This window comes from Sarcophilus harrisii, chromosome 3 (genome assembly GCF_902635505.1).
Source record: "Sarcophilus harrisii chromosome 3, mSarHar1.11, whole genome shotgun sequence".
In the NCBI taxonomy this organism is placed as follows: Eukaryota; Metazoa; Chordata; class Mammalia; order Dasyuromorphia; family Dasyuridae; genus Sarcophilus; species Sarcophilus harrisii.
In genome coordinates this window covers 414135224-414160334 of record NC_045428.1, presented here as the reverse complement: position 1 = coordinate 414160334, position 25111 = coordinate 414135224, and the positions used below count along the sequence as shown (strand labels likewise).

The 25111-nt window shown below is 34.3% G+C and overlaps 1 protein-coding gene across 2 annotated transcripts in view; it reads left to right on the top strand.

The window, feature by feature from the left end:
* Positions 1-434: 434 nt before the first annotated feature.
* PSMD14 (proteasome 26S subunit, non-ATPase 14) overlaps positions 435-25111 on the top strand; it is a 105942-nt gene continuing 81265 nt past the window's right edge. Inside the window, exons 1-3 of one of the 2 annotated variants that reach the window (XM_012544749.1) lie at positions 442-631; positions 11357-11491; positions 13732-13783. In XM_012544749.1, coding sequence (XP_012400203.1) covers positions 13736-13783 — 48 coding nt within the window. In that variant the 5' untranslated portion in view covers positions 442-631; positions 11357-11491; positions 13732-13735. Of the gene's footprint in view, positions 632-11356; positions 11492-13731; positions 13784-25111 lie in introns of both variants that reach the window. The other variant, XM_012544751.3, reaches the window with a different exon arrangement.

Sequence of the window (25111 nt, the reverse complement as noted above, 5' to 3'; positions counted from 1 at the left end):
AATAAACTATCGGGAAGCGCTGTGTAAATTTAGGGGAAGATGCATCCATGAAAAAGAAAGACTTTTCTGGAGCTTTTTTTTTTTTTTTTTAATAAGGGATGGAGAGAAGCAGGAAATAACGTCCGGGTTCCAGCTACTTCGGGTAACAAACCCAAACTACGCGGGGCGGAGACGCAGAATGGAGAAAGTTTAGAAACCCAGTCAGTTTCTTTCTGACATCTCCTTCCCAGCCTGGGGCGGTCCCAGCGGAGACCCAGAATCTGGGGAGCAGGCGCTCAGAGAGCCGAGCGTCCGGCGCAGGCGCTCGAGAGCCGAGCGTCCGGCGTAGAAAGCGCGAAGTCTAACCCAGCCAGGCAAGTTCCCGTTCTGTTTATTCCTCCCCGAGAGGTCGTAACTTCTTACTCATCCCCATCTCCCATTGGCTGTTGACGGAACGGAAGCCGAAGAGGATGAAGGTGAACCCGGAAGTGTTTCGCGGCCAAGGCCTGGGCGACTCTTTTGAATGGAATCGAGCTGATTCATCGTGCTTTCTCCGAGCCGGGGCTGGGGGTCTAGTCGGAGCCATTGTACCTGCTGCCGCTATCACTTCAGCAGCCGCGCGTGGAATAGTCCCTTGGCTACCCACCTTCAGGTAAGGACCGTGTGGGGACGAGCTCCACTGGGATCCGGCCGAGAAATCTGCTCGGCTAGGCCGCTCTCCGCCCCGGATTTTCTTTAGTCACGTTGCCCGGTAGAAGCGGTGCAGAATCGGTGAGTCGTCCTTTAGAAGTGTCTGGAGACAAACCAGGGCTGTTAAGACCCTTCTCAGCCGGGACGTTTCTAGGGCTTTTAGCGATGGTTCCGGGTCTTGTGGTTTCTTTTCATCCACTCCTTTGGCGTTTCCCCACCCTAAGATTTGCAAAAAAAAAAAAAAAAAAAAAAAGTCCCAGTTTTTGTCATTACCTCTTAGGAACAAAAGAGAAAAAGCAGAAGGAATAAAGTCAGCATCTATACCAAATGCCAGTATCTTGTGTTGCTAGAAACGCAGCTCGACCACCAGTCATTATTTTCCTTTTGTTTTCAGCAATGAGCCTTTTCTCCCCTGCGGCTTTCCCCCCACCCCTACCCCCTCCCCAGTTAATTTTTCTTCCTATAAAAGAACCTCCCAAAACATTGGAACCCATTGATTTGGAACTTTAACACATCTTTTTTATAACTTAAATAAGATAAAATTAAAGCTTTAACTTATTAGATTATTCGGTGGTTGCACCTTCACTCCCACTCCCACACTGGCAAGAAATCTGAAGTATTTTGCTTTTAGGAGATCACGTCCATGATGAAGAGATTTTCTGGAAGTCTTTAGCTTCAAACCATTTTTTTTCCAAAAATGAACAGAAAATAAAGATTGGGTTTAATTTTTACAATTGTAGTTCTTACAGACAGTTCAATGAGATATATGAAATAGAGGGAGAAACCACAAAGTATAGGAAAAAGTAATGTGAAAAGGGGAAAAAAAAGACAGTTTCTGAGATAGGCCCTAGAAATTATCTTGTCCAAATTCCTATCAGAAGCCTTAATGTCTACATATAACATCTATTAAAAAATTAGTTAGCCATCCTTATAAATTTTAAACCCTAATTCATTTCCAGCTATTCTTGCCTCTTGGTGTGGTGGCCTTGAAATAGATGTGTGGTTAAGTGAATGAGAAACTTCTAATGAAGTGAAGTTTTGAAAACTATTTTTCAAGATGTTGCATTATAGTATTTTTATAGGTCAGCTCAATTGAAGTGTGACCCACTGACCTTGGCATGAAATATTTGTGAAATCAACCTTTGGGCCTGTTTATCACTTAAAGGTTGAAAATCAACATCAAGAAACAAATTTAATTTTTATTTTAAAAGTTATTATTTAAAATTTTTGTAACAATGTTCTTTGTATGTTTGATACAATTCAGTTATTTAAGCATAAAAGTAACTTTAAAAGGCTGAATCTAAGTACAATACTGTCACTGTAATTTGCACTTTATTTCTAAAAAAAAAGAATAACATTCAGTTCTACTCTTTTGCATGTAAATTATCTCTTCTCCCAATTCCTCCTTTCTCTGAAGCATAGTCGAACAACAATCAACTTAAAATGAATGTTCTTTCCCTCACATGAATTCTGATCACTTAATGATTAGAATACTCATTTGGCACTACTTTGTGTTAGAGCTTGTATTATCAATTAACTTTGTGTAGTATTCTTAGTGAGATTGATTTCAACAGGTACTTTTCACCTAATGTGTGTAAGGGTTGTTGTAACTATTCTATTTTTTGAGTGTGACACTTGGGTATTTGGTAAATATTTGAAAAATGAAAGCAGTACATAATTTGAACAGACATCATAATAACCATCTAGTCTACACCAGTCTCAATAAAATTTGATTTTAAGTATCCATTGACAGAAACATTTTTAGTAGATTCTAAGAATCCTATTTATGCCATTAACTCTGATTTACTTTTAATTCCCATTTTGGTCTTCCTCCCTGAAGGAAGGCTTTTAAAACAAGACAAACAAACAAGGAAAAAAAAACGCTAACCACAAATCAGCAAAACTTTAGAAGTAGAAGTTAGTCTTTTAAAATATAACTGAGGTTTTCCTCCCATAAATAAAGTGAAAAGCAAAAGAAAAGGAATGTGATGAAGAAACTGGACAGTTGTTTTCCTGAAGGCTTTATGATTTAACTTTGTCCCTTCATTTCAGTTTTGTAAATCTCTAGAATATCAGTCTCTTCCCTATTTAAGTACATTCCAAAGCCACTCATAAATTAGTCTTTTTCATTCATGCCCTGAGAATATCATGACATTGTGAGTAACTAAATATAGCCCAATAGTATTAACATCTTAGAGATGGTCTTCTAAGCAGTTAAGTAAGTGAATAGGGGAAAAAAGAAATGGGCAGGTGTTTTGATAAGCACTGATGTGTCCCCACTCATAAAGGGACCAGAGTCTCAAACATTTATTGTCTTTTGTTTTTGTTTAGTTTCTGACTCTTCTTGATCCTGTGAACCATATTCTTCATAGGGTTTTCTTGGCAAACATACTGGAATAGTTTATGAATTTCTTCTTCAGTGGATTAAGGTAGAAGTTAAATGACTTGCTTAGAGTCATCCAGTTAATGAATGGTTGAGCTGGTACCAGATTTGAACTTTGGTCTTCCTGAGTCCATGCCTGAACCTATCCACTAAGCAAAGTAACTGTCTCCCTGTGGGTTTGCCCACCTCCAGTTAGGCGAATGGGGCCTACTTAAACATGAGAGTAATTTGATTTTTAAAAGCAGTGAAAGTGATTTTCTTTTGACTTGACTTGATAAATATGTCATTAAAAGAAAATCTACTCAAAAATGTAAAAGTAAGCACAAGGATGCACCAGTGACCTTAATGTGGATTCCTAGAAAACTGTCAGATCTCTAGAATCCTAAGGTATGTTCCTTACCTTATCAAGCATTAATTAAGTACCTGCCAAATAGTGCTAGTATCTGGGGATGTGAAGATTAAAACAGAATAGCCCTTACTCTTGGTGAGCTTCCATTTTTTAGAATGGAGCAATATGTATACCCAGAGAAGACATTAGCAACTAGAAAGGGATCAGAATAGGTATAGTGTGAAAAGGGACCAAAAGCTAAAAAGGACCCTAGAAACTATCTAGTCTAATCCCTTCCATGATGGCCAGAGTCATCTAAGTTTTGCACAAAGTCACAGAGGCAGTATTTGAAATCAAATCCTCTGACTCTAAACCTAGCAGTTTTTCCTACTGTACTAAGAATAATAGGTAGTAAACTTGGAAAAGTTGATTGTAGCCAGATTTTGAAGAACTTTAATACCCCCCCCCCCAAAAAAAAAAAAGGTATTTATCCACATTTGTAATAGCCACTGGGGGATATTGAGCAGGAGAAAGACATGATCACATTTATGCCTTCTGAATATTAGTTTGACAGTTTTAGAGAGAGGAGAGACCTGGACAAGGAAACCAATTAAGAAACTGCTAAAATAGGCAAAGTGAGAGGTAACAAGGACTTTAGTCATGGTAATGGCTGTATGAGTGGAGAAATAGTGAATTCATGAGATGTGAAGGAAAAATAAGATTTGGCAAGTGATTAGATAAAAAGGAGAGTGAAGTGTCTTAGGATGTTTTCAAAATTTCAGATAGCAAACGGAAAGAATGAAAGATGAATGTGTTTGGAAAAAGGATATAATTTTATTTTGATATATTAAGTCTGAGAAACGTGTGAAACAACTAAATGAAAGTGGCTATTTGGTAGTTGGTGATCAGGACTGGATATATAGATCTGGGAGTCATCCAGATTACAATGTGTTTATCTTATATAGGTAAACTGAAAATCCTCAGAGAATTCATTTGCCCAAGGGCAACAGAGTAAGTCTCAAACCAAACTGGGACCAGAGCCTGTGTTTCCTGATTCTTTGGGTTATCAATATTCAGTCAATACAAAGTTTACTGTGTGTCAGGTAAACAAATATGAATAAGAAAGATAGCCCCTGCCCTCAAGAAGCTTTCACTCAAATTGGGGGAGGGGAGCAGGGCTGAAGAGCTGAAAAGAAGAGAAAGTAACTGTCAGGGCAGCATACTTGTGGAGAAATCAAAAAAGGTTCAGAGTGAATTCAGCTTAGTGGAAAATGAAGTTCTGAGATGTTACAACTCCATCATGCTTTCTCTCTTTAGAGGATAATGGAAATAGCTTGTAAGTCCATGTTAATTGTTTTTCTCTGACCTGTTATGTTCCTTTCATCATGTCCTTGTGCATTTAATTTTTATAACTTTTATACAGAATGTCCCAAAAGCTTTAATAGCCTAAAACTGCACTCAGACTTTTGAGACACCCTGTGAGTATTCCTATCAGATCTCATCTGGTTATATTTGACTTACTGCCTGTCAATGTCATTTGAATAAATGAAAAACACATTTATTAAAAATCTTCCAAATGTGGTGAAGATTGTGCTAAGTGCAGTGTGTAGTCAGTCCTTGATTTCAAGGAAGTTATAATTTCATAGGAGACATATAAGGAAGTGGTGTCCAGAAAAGGAGATTTTGGTTTGGAAAGTTTTAAGGATGATAATTGAAGCCATTGGGAAGCAGGTTCATAGACTCTTTCCAAGAGTAATAGCATAATTGATTTAATTAGGAAAAGAGAAGAGAGCTGCATATAGTAGTTGATGAGGAAAATTGGGAGAGAAATGAAGCATAGTTGAAGTCAGACCTAGACATAGTAGATGATTTGATCTTCCAGAAAAGATTTATCTGGGTATACTGCTTAAAATCAGGATGTTTAGTGTCCAGTGACTTAACTACCTACTAGTCTTATGTCTTCTGAAGATTTGATAAATAAGGCATCTATATTTTTATGAAAGCCACTAATTAAAAATAATGACCAGAATAGGCTAGGGCCCAGGATAAAACCCTGTAGCAGATTTGATTTCTTTGACAATAGTTGCTTTGAAGATACAGATCCATTTTACTATGATCAAATCCATTTTATAATTAAAGTTAGGACTCTCCAGAGTTCTTCTAACTCAAAAATGCTGTCATTCTGTTAATGCCTTTATATACATACAGAGCAGTTCTATGCTTCCTGGTTCCATTTCTTTCTTGGGAGGATGGAGTGTTGTTATATACAAGTGATGCAATAGGAAAGGTACATGTATAGGAACCAAAGGACCTAGGTTCAAAATTTGCCTCTGACATTTACTATCCTGAAGGAGAAATAAATATAGGGGACAGTTCATTCTTCCAAATAGATTTATAGATATACTGCTTAAAATCTGAATATTTTGGTCTTAAATGTATTAACTGTACCTCTTAGCTTTGTGTTTTTGTTACACATGCTGTTGATATAGGGGACACAACACATGTATTAATATGCAAAATGGATAAAAGATCATTTTTATGGAAAAAGACACAAGAAACTAAGAATGAGGAAAGGTTTCATGTAGAAGTTGTTACTTGAGAGTTGTTACTGGGAATTCTGTGAGGTAGAAAGGAGGGGAGTACATTTAGATATAGAAAAAAGCCTTTACAAAGGCATGGGACCAGGATATAGATGTCTGTGAGTGAGAAGCAGTAAGAACATTTTGATTCATCCATATTGTGTAAAAGGAAATTGATATGTAATGAGGCCAGATTGTTAGGCTTTAAATGTTACACAGAAGATTTCACATTTGATACTAGATCAAATAATAAACATATAAATAATATAAACGAATAACAATAATAAGGAGCCACTAGAATTTATTTAGAAGGAAAGTGCCAGACCTGCACTTTAATACAATTTCTTTGATAGTTTTGTGGAGGAAGATAAGGTGGATAGATAGGAGGAATTATCTCACTTAGTTTCAATCTCTCCCTTTCTATTGGATTTCTGTTGCCTAGAAATATGCCCAGAACTTCCCATCCTTAAGAAATTCTCACTTAATAGTTCTAGACCTCTTACCATACAAAATCTTTGTGGCTAAACTCCTTGAAAAGGTCATCTACTTTAATTGCCTCTGATTTTTCTCCTCACTTTTTTTAACCTCTTAAAAGTCAGCTTCTCAATTTATAGCTACTAAAATTGTTCTCTCTAAAATTACCAGTGAACTCTTAGTTGCCAAATCTCGTGGTCTTTTCTCAATCTTCAATCACCTTGACCTCTCTTGCAGCCTTTGATACTGTTGAAACTTTGTCTCCTTTGCTGGATCTAACTGTTGGTATTCCTCGGGATTTGGCCTTGGGCCCTGTTTCACTTGATGACCTCCTTAACTCTCACATTCAATTGCCCCTCTGGCTAATGATTCTCAAATCTACCTATTCTGCCCTAACATCTCTTGTTGTTTTGGTGATGTGCAACTCTTTGTGACCCCATTTTGGATTTTTTTTTTTTTTTTGCAAAGATACTCTATTTCTAGCTCATTTTACAAATGAGGAACTGAGGCAAACAGGATTAAGTGATTTCGGAATCATACAGCTGGTAAGTATCTGAAGTTAGATTTAAACTCGGGAAGATAAGAAATCCCCTGTCATCTTTCTGCTTCCTAACATCTCTGCTAATTTACAATCTGATATTTCCAACTGCGTTTCAGATATTTTGTATTGTATATATAGTAGACATCTTAAATTCAACATGTCCAAAGATGAACTTAATTTTTCCCTAAATCTTCTCCCCCTTATCTTCCTTATTCTTATTACTATTAATAATGATGGTATAGAAGCCACTACCATCCTCTCAATCCCTCAGACTGGATTCTTCATTATCTTCTCCTTGCCCTAAGTTTGTTGCCAAGGTCTGTTGATTTTACCTTTACATTAACTCTTGTATACTCCTCCTTGTCTCCTCTGACTCTGCTCTAGTACAGGCTCTATATTTCTCTTTTGGACTGTGATAATAGTTTTTGGTTAGTCTGCCCGCCTCAAGTCTACTCTAATCCATTACATGTGTAATGCTTTATATAAATGATTCTTCCATTTTATTGTTTTGAGAATGAGAGAAATGGAGAGAAACCAGTTTGACTGGACTGTAAGTGGTGGTAGGGTGAGGAAGTAATATATAATGAGAACAGAAAGAAAAGTTGTGTCTAAGATATAAAGGACTTCAAAAGCCAAACAGAGGCTATATTAGAGGTAGAGGGGAGCCATTGGATTACAGTAGTTGATGATATTAGATTCAGGGGACCAAAATGATGAGATTAGGGTTCCTAGTGGTTAGGGAGTTAAATGATGAGGTTAGTGGCAGGTTCAGGGTTCAGGGAACCAAATGAAGAGGTTTAGCTCCCCTAAATCTCCTTTAGGATTGGCACAAGGTAGGGAGTTTTGGAACCCCCTTCTGGCAGGGCAGAGATCCTTCAAAGAGGAACTTAGGACCTAAAAAGCTAGACTGATAAAAAGAAGTTTATTATAGGCCTTGGGAAGTCAGCCTTTGCTATGCATGAATAAAAAGGCTAAATTCCTTAGTAGCAAGGTGCCAACGGGGGAGTAAAGTAGTGGAGGAGTCCTGGCAGAGAAGTAAAGTTTCTAGTAGAGAAATTCCGTTATGGAAATAGGTGAGGATAAAGAGAGGGTAGCGCTGAAAGAGAATATCATTCCAGTGGGCAGAGGCTTGCTGTTATGCTGAAGAGAGAGTTTCCTTGGCATGGCATATTAGGTCCTCTACAAGGATTGAGCCCCAAGTTGCCGGTTTTTTAATAAGGAAATCTGAGACAGAAGTTTCAATTGAATGATATTCCCTCAATTCCCTCACTGCCCCCAGGCCTAGATGAGACCACTTACTGAGAGTGGTTTTGAGCCAACAATAGAGATAGAAAACCTTGGAATTGAATGCTTCAACTAGTCCCACCAAAATAAACCACTTTATCTTGGTTCCTTGGGGTGGGTCTCACAGAAGCAGGATTCAAGGAGAATTTCTCCTTGAAGGAGTTTTCAAAGTTTTGGGGTTCCTCGTCATAGAGATAGGTCAGTTCTGCACTGAAGTCCTGAACTTAAAGTGTTGGCTTTGTAACTAAAGAGGAATTGATGTAGGTATAATATTATAGAGGAAAATACAGCAAATTTATCAACTGTTTGGATATATGAAGTAAGGGAAAGCAGGGATTTGAGGATAACACTAAGAGCTATGAACTTGAAAGGCTAGATGAATAGGGACAGAAATAGAAAAGTTTAATACAGGGATAGGGTTAGGATAAAGGATTATTAATTTTACTTTGAGCATATTGATTTTTTTAGCTGTCTCAAGAACATCTGTTAAAACATCCAATGATGATGTTTGTAAATCATTTGTGTACAGGTGATAAACCAATAAGAAATGAAGTAGCCAAAGGAGAGATTATAGAAAGAGAAAGGGACATAGAGATAGAGCCAAAGGGTATTGATAAGAAAAATCTACCAGAAAAGGTAAAGGGTAAAAAAAAAATGCAGAGAGGAAAGAGTGTCTGGTATTGCAGAAATATGTCAAGAAGAATGAGGATTGAAAATATTGGGTTTCATAATGAGATTTTAAAGAGCAGTTTGTTTTGAGTGATAAGATCAAAAGGCAGAGTTTAGGAAGTGACAGAAGAGAAATTAGAAACAAGAATTGTAAACAAATTTTTTTCTAACAGTTTGAGAGAGAGAGAAGACTTGTGTAATGATGACTTAAATAGATGGTAGAGTTGAGTGATTGTTTTTAAGTATGGAGGACATTTGTATAGGTTTGAAGGCAGTAGGGAAGGAACCATTAGTGAGGGAAAGGTTGAAGTGACCTAATTGAAGAGGCAATTTATTGGAAAAGAGCATGGAATCAAGGGGTTCTAAAGGTATGAGCCTCACAAGGAAAAGGACCACCTCATTAGAAGTAAAAAGGAGAGAGCAGGGAGAAAGGAGATCATGACAAATTAGCACTTCTTTTCTTAGTAAAGTAAGAAGTAAGGTCCTCATTTGAGAGGAGGGTAGGGGTTGATAAAGGAGACTTGAAGAGAGGGTGAAAAGTTTGGAATAGCTTCTGTTCAAAGTGAGAGAATTAATTTGAAAGTTGATAACTAGTGTTCAGAAGTTAGTCACCAAGCAACAGAATGTTGATAGAGAATATAGAAAAGCGAAGAAGAAAAAACAAGAAATTTAGATAGTCAGAGAAAGGGGAGAACAATGAGAATGAAGAGTTACAAATAAAAGGTTTCAAGGAAATTTTGGCAAACATGGGAACATGAATTAGAAAAATTAAAGATGATCTTTAGGGACCTCTATTCAATGCTACTCCAGAAAAGAGTTTTCTATGATATCAAGGTGAGGTGGAGGGGAAAATGAGCTTCCTAGGACCTGCTTCATTAGCTCTGCCCTATTTAAAATTAGAGCCGCTAGACGATACAGTGGATAGAGCACCAGCCCTGAAGTCAGTAGGACCTGAGTTCAAATCTGGTCTTAGACATTTAATATTTCCTAACTGTGTGATCCTGGGCAAGTCACTTCACTCCAATTGCCTCAACACACACACACACACACACACACACACACTGAAATAAATAAATAGAATTAGAGCATTTGAAGGGATTTTGGAGATTCCCCTACCAAAATTATAAGTATTGTCCAGAGGGCTTCTTGTCCTTTTTCTGTTAGTTTGGTGAGACGTATGGACCCATTCTCAGAGTTCTTTTTTTAAACCCACAAGATAAAATATATAGCGTTAAAGGAAACAATTGTATTGAAATACATTTATTTTTAAAAAATGACTCTTTCCTCCCTTCCCCAGTCCCTTCTCTAATCTACTATATCTTCTTTCCTAATAGAGCTACTATTATTGACTTGGAATTTTGAAAGTCTCCATTTCTGCTGCCAAGGTTACAGAGAAGGGATAGTTTTCATGTACTCTAGGATGTTACTCTCAAATTAATTTTATTTTTCAAAAATGTTTTAAAAGATTTAGGGTGGGAAGGAGGCATTTCTTTTTCAACATAAGCCAGTAACCAGACAAACTATCATCTACCCTAGTACATTTCCATGTAAATATCTAATTAAAATTATTTAATGTTTGCAATGGATAGTCTTTGTCACTTTCTATCTTTTCTAGTATTTTGATTGTTAATGTATGCTTTGGCTTTGAGAGTGTGGTAACAAACTTGTTGATTGTATTTGACTTAAGTTTTCTTTTGCCTTTAATATTTTCTTTGTTTACATTATTGATAGTCATGGTATATGTCAGATTTGTCAAACTCACTTGATCTCCCAAACTCCTAAGTGTGGCTGAATCAAATAAAAATGCAACTGGAAAATATTTAACAAAAATACAGTACAACATAGGCAATATCAGTTTGTTATTTTCTAAGTCAATATGTTGTTTGAATTTGAGGTCACTGGTACATATTTTTTTTTTATGGTTCTGTCCTTTATATTAAAATTCATTAAAAATAATTATAATAATAAAAACCATTGTATTTTTTTTTATATGCATAGTCTTCTCTGACATACAAACTATAATAGTTCTAAAAAGATTTTTGTGGCCTGGCAAGCAGTGATATAAATTTGTTTCTATAGAAAAGTACTTTTCAAATTCTTAAAAGATTACAAAATTGATCATTGTAATGAAAAGAATTTAATAGCTTGTGACTTATTACTATGATAAGCATTGAACTTTGTGAACTCACAAAGCTTCTGTATTGTGGCAAAACATCTGGGGGGGGATATTTACATGGAATATCATGATTCTAACATGTTAGATAATTCAACAGTGTTGGGAAAGGATGCATGAGGAATTAATTTCTAGTGATGCCTTGGAGTAGAGAAATGATTGGGGCAAAACCTTTTCATTTTTGTTTTGCTTCCTTAATCTTTATAATCATCACAGTTATCTTCCCTCCCCTCCTTTTTTTTTTTTTTTTAATTAGGAGAAAAAAGGAAAAAAAAGAAATAATTGGGAAGAATTGCACTTCAAAACTGCTACAAGGATCAAAGTTTGAACTAAGAGGAATTTTTGCCAAGTTCAACAATTTGAAGCCTGAAATTTTGTAGTTAGTGATCAGGTGAGAAACAGAATTATACTTCACTTCTTTAGGTTTTTTTTTGTTTGTTTTGTTTTGTTTTGTTTTGTTTTTCAGAATATGATAAAAAGGGACCTGACTTTGAAAATACATTGTATTTATCTGCCTTGCAAATTTCAAATTTGATGTGCTAAAATAATAACCCACATTTATAAAGTAAATGGTTCTTAGTAGGCAGTTTGGAAGTCAGCATTGATTTTGTACCATATTTAAAAATATTGTTTCTATCCTCTATTAACTTTTAAAATAGTGCTTTAAGTGTTTTTTTTAATAACATCATTAGGTTTTTGTTTTTAATATCAAATCAAATTTGTTATCAAAATTTAAGCATCAGGGAAAAAATTGATTTATATGTATGTAGATCAGTTCTTTAAAAATAGTTTTGTTTGAGTAATATATTTTTCTTCTTACTGAAAAATATAATTGTACTGAAAAAGCAAATTTCCCTATAGCCAGATTTTATTTCCCTCTGCTTATAACATTGCTCTCAATTTTCACAGCATCTGGAAGTCTGTGTTAAATCTTTTAAAGTTATAAAGCACAAAAAGATAAATTGGATTCAATGGAGAAAAACATATATTAAATATTCGATTAGCATACTTTTTTCTTAAGTCTTTTGTTTATTTCTTAAAATTTTGATCTTCAAGGCTGTGTTAAGAAAAAGGATTCTTGTTTTGAGTTTATTTGATGTTGTGCTGAGAACATTTTTCCCTGATCAATTATAGAGAAATGTATACCAACCTACTTATTTTTACTATTTACATACTTTGACTATTCTTATGAGCATAGAAATACTCCATGTAATAGTAGGAATTGTCATAAAACTACAGAGATTTGATGAGGGTTTTTGTTCGTTACTTTTGCTACTAATTGAGAATAGAAATTGTGTGGGTATATGTATTTTTTGCTTTAAAAACTCTTTGGAGGCAAACTATGTATTAAGCTATACTTTATCATGAGATGTTTTTTTTCCCCCTTTAAGTAAATAGTTATTAAGGCCTAAATTAAGGGAAATTTTAAAAGTTACATTTTCAGCATGGTTCAACATGTATGTTTATAAATAGTACTTTTCTTAGTGTGTGATGATAACAGCACTTTATTTGATTTCAGTGTCTTTGACAGTTTCACATGGTAAAACAGTGTAGACAGTAATTTTTGCTTAGAATTGTTTCCAGTTACAGTAATGACATATTCTAAAGTATGTGGCTTTGGAGGGACAGAAGAATTCTTGAGATGTGATAGCGATTTTGAAAAAGAAGATTACTTAGGGAAAGCATGTTTTAGGTATGCAAGTGTTACATCTTTAGTCTTTTTAAATATTGAGAGTGTCAATTATGTGGTCATTGAGACCACATAAATATATATACATATAGACTTTTCTGTGATATTTTAGCTATTCTATCTAATTTTTCATATTCACAGGAATTATTTCTCTGTCTTCATCCAAATATGCCAAAATAAATCAAATTGTTTTTATTAAAAAGCTAAATCATATTTATATTTAGGGACTTATAATTATAACACTTAATAGCTTAACATTTTCTGAATGAAGTAGGTACATTTCTCCACATTTGTTCTCCAGTATCTAAAAGAAATGAAATTTCTGTGTAACTGCTAGAACATTAACTGAATGCATTTAATGTTTACTTTATAGTATTTCTTTTTAGTATAATGAGTTCATTAAAAAAAGCTTTTGATGCTAATTCAGAGATCTATAATCTGCTCACAATGTCTTTCACATGTAGTTTTGATGATAACTGACAAGCTGTAAGTTAATTAGCACAGAACTTACTAATGAGGATGTTAAAATTTAATTTAAAAGTGAGGATTTTTATTTGTACACTCTGGACAAATTGACGCACACTCAATCATATATATATGGTAAGTATTCCAGGCACTTCTCTTGTTCAGGTACTGTTATCTGATAACAATAAAAAAATATAATTAACTGGATAGCAAAGTTTTGAAAACTATGCTAAGATTGCTTGTCTTTAAAACTGGGGATAACCCAAAACCAAAGCAGTAAAATAAGGTCTGTTAATTAGCGTAGAAGACAGCTTCTTGAATTAATATGTGGTGTTAATTAACAGGAAGTCTGATGTTGTGTTGTAATTACCACCAATATTTTTGACATACTGAGTGACTGAAGGTGAATTATATAGATAGCAATTGAGTAAACACTTTTGTGCTTAGGAACATTTTCCTTTGTTTCTGTTTTATAGAAATATGGACAGACTACTTCGACTTGGAGGAGGTATGCCTGGGCTTGGCCAGGTTAGTATACAGTTTCTCAGTGTCTCTTTGATCATTAAAAACAGATAAAATCATTTTCTGTGTTTCTAAAAGTGAAAGAAATCTCAAGAAAATGACCCCACAGATGACCTTAAAGTTTTAGTGCTATATTGCTACACTAAAGGTACATGGAGAGCACAGTTATCTTAATTGATATTCCACCTTGGGAATAATAATGTTAACTAATTGTTTTCATTTAATAATTTGAGAGATATGCGATTTTCAAAGTTGCCTTTTGTTAAAAGGCTAAATTACTTGAAATTTCTTACTTGTTTAAAACTGTAAACTTTATTAGTAATATTTTTGCAACATTAGTTACCAGTATTATTAGCAGTAATCTAAAAATGATCACGAGAATTAGTTATGTGTATGAAATCTTACATTATTGGCTACATGTGCCTTGTACATAGTAGGTGCAAAATATTTACTTTTTTTTAAAAGTGGTGATTATATGTCTTTTTTCCCCTTTTAATATTTTGTATAAAAGTTATTTCTTTTACTTTAAATGATTAATTATTAAATAATGATATGAATATCTTTGTTTCATTCAATTGATGTGGAGGTTAGAGGGAAGCAGTGTTACTCTTCTGTCTTCTGAAACCAGTGAAGATACTCTTTTTTTTTTCCCCTGAATTCTGAGTATTGCAAAAACAGCTGAAGTTTTGTACAAAAAGGAATGAAATTGTAGTCAGAAGAATTGTGTTCAAGTATTATGTCTGCAAACTCATATTAACTTGCTTATTATGGGCAGAATATTCTTTAGCCACTTTCTGAGCCACAATTTCATCATATATAAAATTAGGATAATGATACTTTTCTTTCAGACTTGACAGGATTATTAGAAGGATCAAAAAAGAGAAAGAATATAAAACACTTGGCAAATTGTAAAGGAGTATTTTTAAAGTCATCTGTCTTTATCTCTTCTAATAATGTATGTATCTCTTTATGTTGTTCCTTTCTAATTTTCCATTTCTATAGAAATGTGTTTAGTTTACATATTTAAGTTCATGGTTGAACCCAGAGATAATCTCGATCAATTACTTCACTTTACAAAGAATAGTCCTCTTCAGTCTGTTTTTAATATCCCATTTTTGTTATTTCTTTAGTCATCATCATTCCTCTAATTCAGTATTACCATAGGATATTGTCTTCTTTATTCAAATGTTTGTTGTAAGACTAATACCTTTGATATGAAAATTAAAGAAGTTTTTAGATATTGTGTTGTGAGGCATTTAGTTTCATAGCTTATGTGTAAATTCATTCATTAGATAGACGGCCAAATTCTATTTTGGTTCATAATTATTTCATTTTTTCTTTAGAGAGCTAAAAATCTCTTCCTGATAGTTTATTGCATCCTGGAGCAGTCTTCAGTTATTTTTAGTTTTTTTTTTTTTTTCCTTAAACATTTTTGAGTGTTTCTCATGTTTCTTTGCTGCCAGCCTGCTTCATGACTCTTCATTTTTCTAACATCTGTGTAGTCTAATCCTTCAGACTTATGCCTCCTCAGGCCTTTCTGAACTTGACGCCTACCAAAGCTGTTTTGAGAAACATCGTAAATTTTCCAAATGTCTTCCAGAATTTCCTAAATTTGATCTGAAATTAATTATAAAAACATATAATGATTTTAAAAAAACCCACTTTAATATTCATGTTACAGCCAACCGTGGTTTGTAAATATTTCTTAAGGGAATTAAATTAGCTTATAGGAATGCATAAAGGATCTGTAGTCATAGGCATATAGCTTTAGGGAAGAGGCGCCCCATACACCTCATTTTATAGATGAAGAAAACTGAGGCCCAGAGAGATTAATTTACTTGTCTGAGCTCACACCTGAATTTTGAACCCAGGTCTGTAATGTTATTTGTAGGAAATTTCGTGGTACAGTAAAGATGGATAAATTTTAAGAAAGAATTTCTTGAGGCACAGATAGGACGGACATGTTGCCCATAGGCAAATAGACACATTTGCCATGGGCCACTTTGCTAGTAAATGTCTGAGGCAGAATTTTTACTTAGATCATCGTAATGTCATGTTCCAAACATTTTTCACTCTACTTTATAAATTCTGTTCAGGGTTTTTAAAATAAACAGTTGACCCATATATCGAACTTCCCATTACCTCCTCTATTGGAGCTTCATAGTTGCCCAGTTAGCCTTTAGATAGGTGAAAACAGGCTTAGAGACCTTGCACGAGTTGTCCATGGTTACACAGCTAATAAGTGTCTGCATTGAGATTTGAATCCAGGTCTCAACTTACTCTAACACTATACCATATTTCCTCTCAGTGTTAAGTTCCTTTCGAAGTGACTATATTCATTGTAACACCAGTAGTTTCCACAAGAACATTCCTTCTTAAATATCTCAAGGACATGAAATAATGGGTGTCACAGTCTGGTTATTGAAGTAATATTATCGTGATGACCATTGTTAACCTTTACTCTATGAATTATTGGAAGGATTTATCATTTGCTAAAATACAGCCTTTTTAAAAAAAATTTCTGATTAATCAACATGTGTATTTAATGGTTGCTTTCTACTTTTTTATATAGGGCATATTACATAAAGTTCTAATGTAATTTATGCTTGTTTCATATTCCCAAATAGATTTTAAACTCTTGAAGCAGAGTTTCTTTCATCATTCTCTTGAGTTTATTTCTGTCGTATTTCAGTCATTAGAACTTTGACCCCAGTTAGTGCTAGTAAATGTGATTTCTTTCGCTCCTCCATTTCCCTCCAATTTAAAAAAAAAAATTTATTCTCTTTTAGATAGTTTTTAAAAATCTTGCTTATTATGTTTTATTACAAAATACTTCTCACCGTAACCAGTTTAAAAGAGTATAAAAATACATATATTTTTTTTTAAGAAAAAGAACAATATGGAGCACTGGATTTGGAATCAGAGCACCTAGCATCAAGTATTAGCTCAGTTCTTTGCTTCTTATGTGACTTAGTGCAAATGTTTATTTAGTCCTTCTGATTCTGACTTTCCACCAGCCAACAGGTTGGATAAAAAGATCTTTAAGATCTCTTTCCACTTTGAATTTTGTGATTTGAAAATCGAAGATAAACTAGTGTTTTAATGAATATAGTTACTTATGATTCTGTAATACACATTAATAGGAATAATAATAGCTTGCATTTGTACAGCACTTTCGTGTTATAGAGTGCTTTGCAGATATTATCTCATTTTACTCTCACAACCTTTATGAGTAAGTGCCAAAGTATATTTTTTATAGGAAGAACTCAATTTCTGTAGTGTGTGTGTACATGTATATGTGTGTATGTAAGAGTGAGAGAGACACTCCAACATCAATCATGGCATTTTCTAATTTGACTAATTTTTTCTTTGACTTGAGAACTCTGTATTTTGAGTCTGGATAACTTGTATATTTATGTTTTCACTTTGCCCTTTGGTTTTAAAAAATCTGAGCAGTTTGCATTTGTGTTATCTTGAAAGATGGTATCCAGTCATTTTTCTTGGTCATGATTTTCACTTAGTATGGTGATTTTTAGGTGATTTCTCCTTGTTTTGTTTTCCAGGTCAGTTTTTGATATGTCTTTTTTTTTTTTTCAGTCTTGATTTTTATTATCATTATTATTATTTCTTGTTGCTCAGAATTGCTTTTTAGTTGATCCAATCTGATTTTTATTTAGTTCAGTTCTTATATAAAGAAAGCCTTTAACCATTGTTATCTCTTAATCCTTATTGCCTTCTTAACTCTTCATTTCCTTGAACATTACATTTTATATGTTTGGTTTCATTTTCTTTCAAGTATTTTGTAGTCATTGTGGCTAGGACATTCTTTTCTCTTAGCTTTTACAGAACTTCTTGTGAAATGAATTTCTTCTTCAGGGTTTATCTTTTGGACTCCTCATTCCCAATTATTTCTTCATTGTGTTCAAATTTTTCACCATTAATTTTTTCTGAGTTTAGGCCTTGTTCTTGTATCAGATCCTTCCTTCCCATACATAATGCTTTATAATATGGGACAGGCCCTACTTGGTTTTAGATGGGGGAGCTAAAAACTAAGCTCTCATCTTCTTCAGAATTCCTGGGTATTGGTTCATTATGCTGGTGGTTCAACTTAGGTTTTGATCTTTGTTACCTGTTTTCTCCATGCATACTTCGAAACCCTGTCCTTTGCTATGACCCTGACAGGCTCCATATTTTGTTGACTTGCTGTCTGTCCATCGATCTTGTACAACATTCCTTTGTATTGTTTTGGACCTTTCTTCTACTGGAATGAATTCTGAACTGACTAGGCCCTGTATTGCAGACTAATATAGCCTCTTCTCCTGGGGCAGCCTGGGGGCCAGCTACTGTGGCCCTGGTTGAGATATTTAACTGGATCTCTCTTCTGTCAGACAGAGGCTGGAATCGGAGGTGCCCTAGCCTTTGATAGCATTTGATGTGTTTTTGTCTCTTGCTCCAAAACCAGGCAGTTTGCATTTCTGCCTTTCTCTTTCCCAATTCCAGCTTATCACACTCAGAGCTCCCTGGATTTTGACACCCTTCTCATCCAGCCTGGCCTGGATGAAGGAATTCACAGCGATTCTTCTTTGATACACTTTATCCTTGTCTCTCGTCTCCTCTCCTCCCCAGTACATTTTTAGACCATGACAAGTATGTTTGTAGATTTTGGGGGGGATCCTGTAGGTCATACTACCATCTTGTGAAAATCAAGAAAGGGGAAGAAATCTCATCAACCCTCTTGGTGAAACCAATCTCCATAACAGATAAAGGCTCCAGGTCTTTCATAGAAGCAGGGATCTGTCTATGTATCCAGTGACCTTGCAGAATATTTAGTAATGCAGGATGAGGGAGAGGTGGGATCAACTTCCTGGTGTTTCTGTTACTGTGAAACTCTGGACTTGAATTACATTTCAAATAGTGAATGTATCCTTTGTATGAATTTTATAGTGTTTTCTCATGAAAGGAAATGAAATGTAAAAATAAAGCTGTCACTAAGTATATGAAAATTGTTGATTATCCTTGCAGTGAAGACTTCCATTTTTAACTCTCCCTATCAATGACAAAATTAGTTTTGTTGATCCTGCTGTCACAGGCATACAGGTGGAAGATGGAATGTCATATGCATGCAATCTCTAGAAGGCCAGTTGGACTGAAGTCAGCAGGTATTTATTAAGCGCCTGCTTTGTGTCAGGTACTATGTTGTACCAAGACAAAAGTGACAGTCTTTAAGGAATTGTCTTTCAGGGGAGACAAAATATTTATTTATAAGTAAATACAAGTTAATGAGGTGGGGGTGGGAGGTGAGATGCTTATTAGTAACTTGAAGGAAAATAAAAACTAACATTGTAGAGTGCTTAGTATGATGGACATTGTATTAAGCATTGACAAATGTTATCCTTTCTGTTCCTCATAACAACTCTGAGATGTACATGCTGTTATCCTTATTGTATTGGTGAAGAAACTTTGTGAAAGATCACAAAGCTAAAGCCAGATTTGAACTCAGGTCTTTCTGACTCTAGACCAAGCATTCTATTCTTTGCAGCACTTCAGATTCATTTAGGACAATAATTCATAATCCTTCTTGTGTCATGGACTCCTTTTGCAGTCTGGTAAAGCCTGTTGGTTCCTTCTTAGAATAATGTTTTGAAATTGATAAAAGAAAACTAGCATTCCAAGTGACTTCAAGTTACTAGTCTTTAATATAAAATTTAATATAAAACATCTGTTTCATTTGAGTTTTAAAGAAAATAGGGGATTGTTAGAGGTGGAGGTGGAGAAAAAATACATTTCAGTCATGAGGGACAGCCAAGGCAGAGGTAGAATTGGATATGGCATACTATATGTGAGGAATATAAAAAAGCCAGTTTGACTGGGCATAGGATATTGAAAGAATCACAGTGTATGATAAGGGTCAAAAAAGTAGGTGGGGCATATGCGGTCTTTGTAGAAATATTAATGTTCAGAAGGTTTTATTAAACAGATAATTGGTTTCTCTTTTGAATATATTAAGTTTGAAATGTTCAGGAGGTATTTGGAGATGTGTGCCTGAAGTTTTTTTTTTTTTTTTTTAATAGCCTTTTATTTACAGGATATATACGTGGGTAATTTACAGCATTAACAATTGCCAAACCTCTTGTTCCAATTTTTCACCTCTTACCCCCCCCCCTCCCCAGATGGCAGGATGACCAGTAGATATTAAATATATCAAAATATAACTTAGATACACAATAAATATACATGACCAAAACATCATTTTGCTGTACAAAAAGAATCAGACTCTGAATTATTGTACAATTAGCTTGTGAAGGAGATCAAAAATGCATGTGTGCATAAATATAGGGATTGGGAGTTTAATGTAATGGTTTTTAGTCCTCTCCCAGAGTTATTTTTCTGGGCATAGCTAGCTCAGTTAATTACTGCTCCATTAGAAATGATTTGGTTGATCTCGTTGCTGAGGATGGCCTGATCCATCAGAACTGGTCATCATCTAGTATTGTTGTTGAAGTATATAATGATCTCCTGGTCCTGCTCATTTCACTCAGCATCAGTTCTGTAAGTCTCTCCAGGCCTTTCTGAAATCATCCTGTTGGTCATTTCTTACAGAACAGTAATATTCCATAATTTTCATATACCACAATTTATTCAGCCATTCTCCAACTGATGGACATCCCTTCAGTTTCCAGTTTCTAGCCACTACAAAAAGGGCTGCCACAAACATTCGTGCACATACAGGTCCCTTTCCTTCTTTATAATCTCTTTGGGATATAATCCCAGTAGTAACACTGCAGGATCAAAGGGTATGCACAGTTTGATAACTTTTTGAGCATAGTTCCAAACTACTCTCCAAAATGGTTGGACCCGTTCACAACTCCACCAACAATGCATCAATGTCCCAGTTTTCCCGCATCCCCTCCAACAATCATCATTAATTTTTCCTGTCATCTTAGCCAATCTGACAGGTGTGTAGTGGTATCTTAGAGTTGTCTTAATTTGCATTTCTCTGATTAATAATGACTTGGAGCATCTTTTCATATGACTAGAAATAGTTTCAATTTCTTCATCTGAGAATTGTCTGTTCATATCCTTTGACCATTTTTCAATTGGAGAATGGCTTGATTTTTTATAAATTAGAGTTAATTCTCTATATATTTTGGAAATGAGGCCTTTATCAGAACCTTTGACTGTAAAATATTTTCCCAGTTTATTGCTTCCCTTCTGATCTTGTCTGCATTAGTTTTGTTTGTACAAAAACTTTTCAGTTTGGTATAATCGAAATTTTCTATTTTGTGATCAGTAATGATCTCTAGTTCTGCTTTGGTCATAAAGACCTTCCCCTTCCACAGGTCTGAGAGGTAAACTATCCTATGTTCCTCTAATTTATTAATAATTTCCTTCTTTATGCCTAGGTCATGAACCCATTTTGACCTTATCTTGGTGTACGGCGTTAAGTATGGATCAATGCCTAGTTTCTGCCATATTAGTTTCCAATTTTCCCAGCAATTTTTATCAAACAGTAAGTTCTTATCCCAAAAGCTGGGATCTTTGGGTTTGTCAAAGACTAGGTTGCTATATTTGTTGACTGTTTTATCCCTTGAACCCAATCTATTCCACTGATCAACTAATCTATTCCTTAGCCAATACCAAATAGTTTTGGTAACTGCTGCTCTATAATATAATTTTAGATCTGGTACAGCTAAGCCACCATCATTTGATTTTTTTTTCATTAATTCCCTTGAAATTCTTGACCTTTTGTTTTTCCATATGAACTTTGTTGTTATTTTTTCTAGGTCATTAAAATAGTTTTTTGGGAGTCTGATTGGTATAGCGCTAAATAAATAGATTAGTTTAGGTAATATTGTCATCTTTATTATATTTGCTCCCTATCCAAGAGCATTTAATATTTTTCAATTGGTTAGATCAGACTTAATTTGTGTGAAAAGTGGTCTGTAATTTTGCTCATAAAGTTTCTGATTTTCCCTTGGCAGATAGATTCCTAAATATTTTATATTATCAGTAGTTACTTTAAATGGAATTTCTCTTTGTAACTCTGACTGTTGGATTTTGTTAGTGATATATAAGGTGTGCCTGAAGTTTGAGAGAGTTGAGGGCTGGATGCAGATCGAGTAGTCCTCTGCATAGAGATGATAATTAAATTTGTTGGAGCAGATGTATGGGCAAAGATGGAGAACAAAAGAGAGTCCAGGCCAGAATCTTGAGGGATACCCACACTTATTTAGGCCTGTGACATAGTGTGTTCTGGAGGGTAGGAATAATGCAGATACTAGTATCATCACTTCAGAGGAAATATAAATAATTTTTGAATTGACCAACTTTGTGAACAGGTGGAATTTGAAGTTGCTTTTCTAGACATATTTAAAGTTGGTAAGTTCTTTTTTTTGTGTGAGTAGATGGGAATTGGTGCTTCATTTTCAATAGCCCTTTGGGTTGAGTAGTATCTCCTATTATTCCTCCTATTATAGAAGTTGTAATTAACACTGTTTTTGAAATAGAAATTTTTGTGTTGCTTTCTTTGTAGGTTTATCAAATGATTAATATAGTTTTATAATATTCCTTATCTTTATTTCCTAATAGAGGTCTTAAGCAAAACTCTAAAATATTTCATTTGAGCCTCAAATTGTGGTTATAGTAATTTTTTGAAAAAAGCAATTTTTTTGGTTTAACTTTGGAAGAATGCTTTATGAAAAATTATTGAATTATGTTAAATAATGATTTAATTTTGAAAATTTTTTTAATAAAAGAAAAAATAGACATTTTAATAATTACCATGTATTTGTATCCCTAGCATTTAGCACAGTACCTGGCACATAATTGGTGTTTAATATATGCTTATTCTTTTTTCTTTCATTGTTTCCTTTTCTCTTTATCTAATGTCTAATATTCCATTAAGTCTCAACTAAAATTCCACCTTCTGCAGGAAACCTTCTTGAAAGCGGGAACTGTTTTGCCTTTTTTTATGTTCTGGCAAAGTATGTGTTTAACAAATTTTACACTTGCTGACGACTTAAATATTTTATAAATGAATTTTTTCATACTTTTTATTGCCTTTTTCAGTTTTTAAAATTTCTTTTCATGGCTTCCTTTCTTTGGGGATTTTGACACATACACATACTTGGAGAAATTTATAAATTCTGTTACTTAAAATCTTCTACTTTCCATTTTTGAAGTAGTCAAAATTCATTGTACTGTTAATAATACTTTTCTAAATGTACTATGGTAACTTGAGGTATATAATCAGTACTTTCTTATCCTTAGTAAAAGGAAAGAATAATATCTTGCCTTACTTGCTTTCCTTAGACTAAGAAGAGAAGCCAAATTGATAGAAAATTACCTTCAGAATTAAGAAGACCTGGACTCAAGTTGTGTTCCTTACACAAGCATGTTTTATGGACCAGAGCAACTCCCTTAAGTTCTGAGTGCTCAAAGCAACTGCCTTAGACTTTTAAGTTATACAATATTTGCAGACTAACTTCAGTAGAGAGAGTTTTCACAAGTATTAAAGTAGGTGGTGCAAGAAGATCAGTAAGTATAGTGCACTTTTATTTTTCACAGGTTTTACCTACTGTAATGTACGCATGCACTATTTTATTACTTCTCTGAAGACTTGTATATTTGTGATCTCATTCAGCTTCTTGAAACTGGTTTGTAGGATCTGACTCTTTGCCCCAGCGTTCTCCTCTTTTATTTTCTTTCTTTTTTTCCTTTTTCCTTTCTTCCTGTCTCTCTTTCTTCCCCTCCTTCCCTTTTCTTTCTTTTTTTTTTTTTCTCAACCACCTTGATTTTCCAGGTTCCTAACTCATCTAAGATCCAGAACTTCACAGTGATGTTGGATTTACCTCTGGGTGTCCATTATTCGTCCTACATTACCATACTATTGTCCCTCCCAGCTTTATGTCATTCACAAATTTAAGTATATCATCTTTATCTTCATCTAACATTTTGATTAAAATGTCCCTAAGTCTGTGCTACAGCTAACACAAAAAAAAAAAGACAATCACATTATCGATCACTTCATTCAGATCATAGATATGGGGGATCACTCCCTCATTTTACAAGAGTTGACTGAGGCTCAGAGAAGGGAAAAAACCTGCTGCTCACAGAAGTAGCAAAGCTGGGACTAGAAACTCAGTGTTCTTTCTTTGGCTTCTTGTGGCTTCTCTGGTCATGAAGCATTTACTGGTAATGAGATTAATGATCATGGACTCCTTGGGCAATCTGGTGATGCCTTCAGATCCTTTCTCCAAATGCTTTTAAATGCAGAAAACAAATGAATAGTATTATAAGGAAAAGCAATCATAGTGAAATGCAGCTGTCAAAAAAAAATCCATTTTTTTAAAGTTTGTGCATCTTAAGTTGAGAACCCCTATCTTAAAATCTGTATAAGTAGAGCATAAGTAGATTGACAAGTTTCTGAAAAGATCTTTCTAAATTTAAAGACAGTCTTCCATATCATTTGTTGTGTTCTGTATCAGTTGAAAGAAAATGTACTAAACTTCCCCCTTCCAGCAAACCTACACATATACAAATATTCAAATTTGTAATCACTTGCTGTACCCTAATAATCAAAATCATTGACTTTAGCCTTACATTGTTTTTCTATCTGATTTAGTAATTTTCAGGAGCAGTTAAACAAAATGATCGGTTGTTTACAATAATGCATTTTAATATTATTCTTTAGTCAAGTAATTCCTAATACCAATTTTAATTTTGTTGAGATAAGGATTTATAACAAATTGGGTCTACTTTTTGCACTCTAATCATGATTTAAACATACCAATGATTTTAGAAAATCTTAACTTCCACCCTTAAATACTGGCCTGTTTTAGTCAGAAAAGGACCATAACATTCTTGATTAAAATTCTATAAATTTTCACTTTTACTTCTGCTTCTTGGGTTCATAAATATAGATTTTATAATTATATAATATTTTACATACCAGTTCATTTTTTTAAACTATTCTTTTTCCAATTTTATAGAATAAAGTATTTCTTTTTAATTATTTGATTTAAATTCCATTGGGCTATGTGATCCTTATCACATGATAAAATATTTTAAATGATTTACAAACCTTTAAAGCTGGCTGTATAAAAGCTGGCTTATTAGAGTTCAAATATATTTTACCCTCTGCATACAGACTGTAACAGTTACGTATGAAATTGGGTAGAGAGGCAAGAAGGTAATATTTTAATTTAGTTTTTGCATCGCTTTACCTTACTACAAATAATTTTATAAGCCTAAGAACCCTAAAAATTCTTCTTTACTATTAGCACTATTAGAAATGTAGATGCTATTAGTTGTTAACTGTATCTTGTCTTGTGT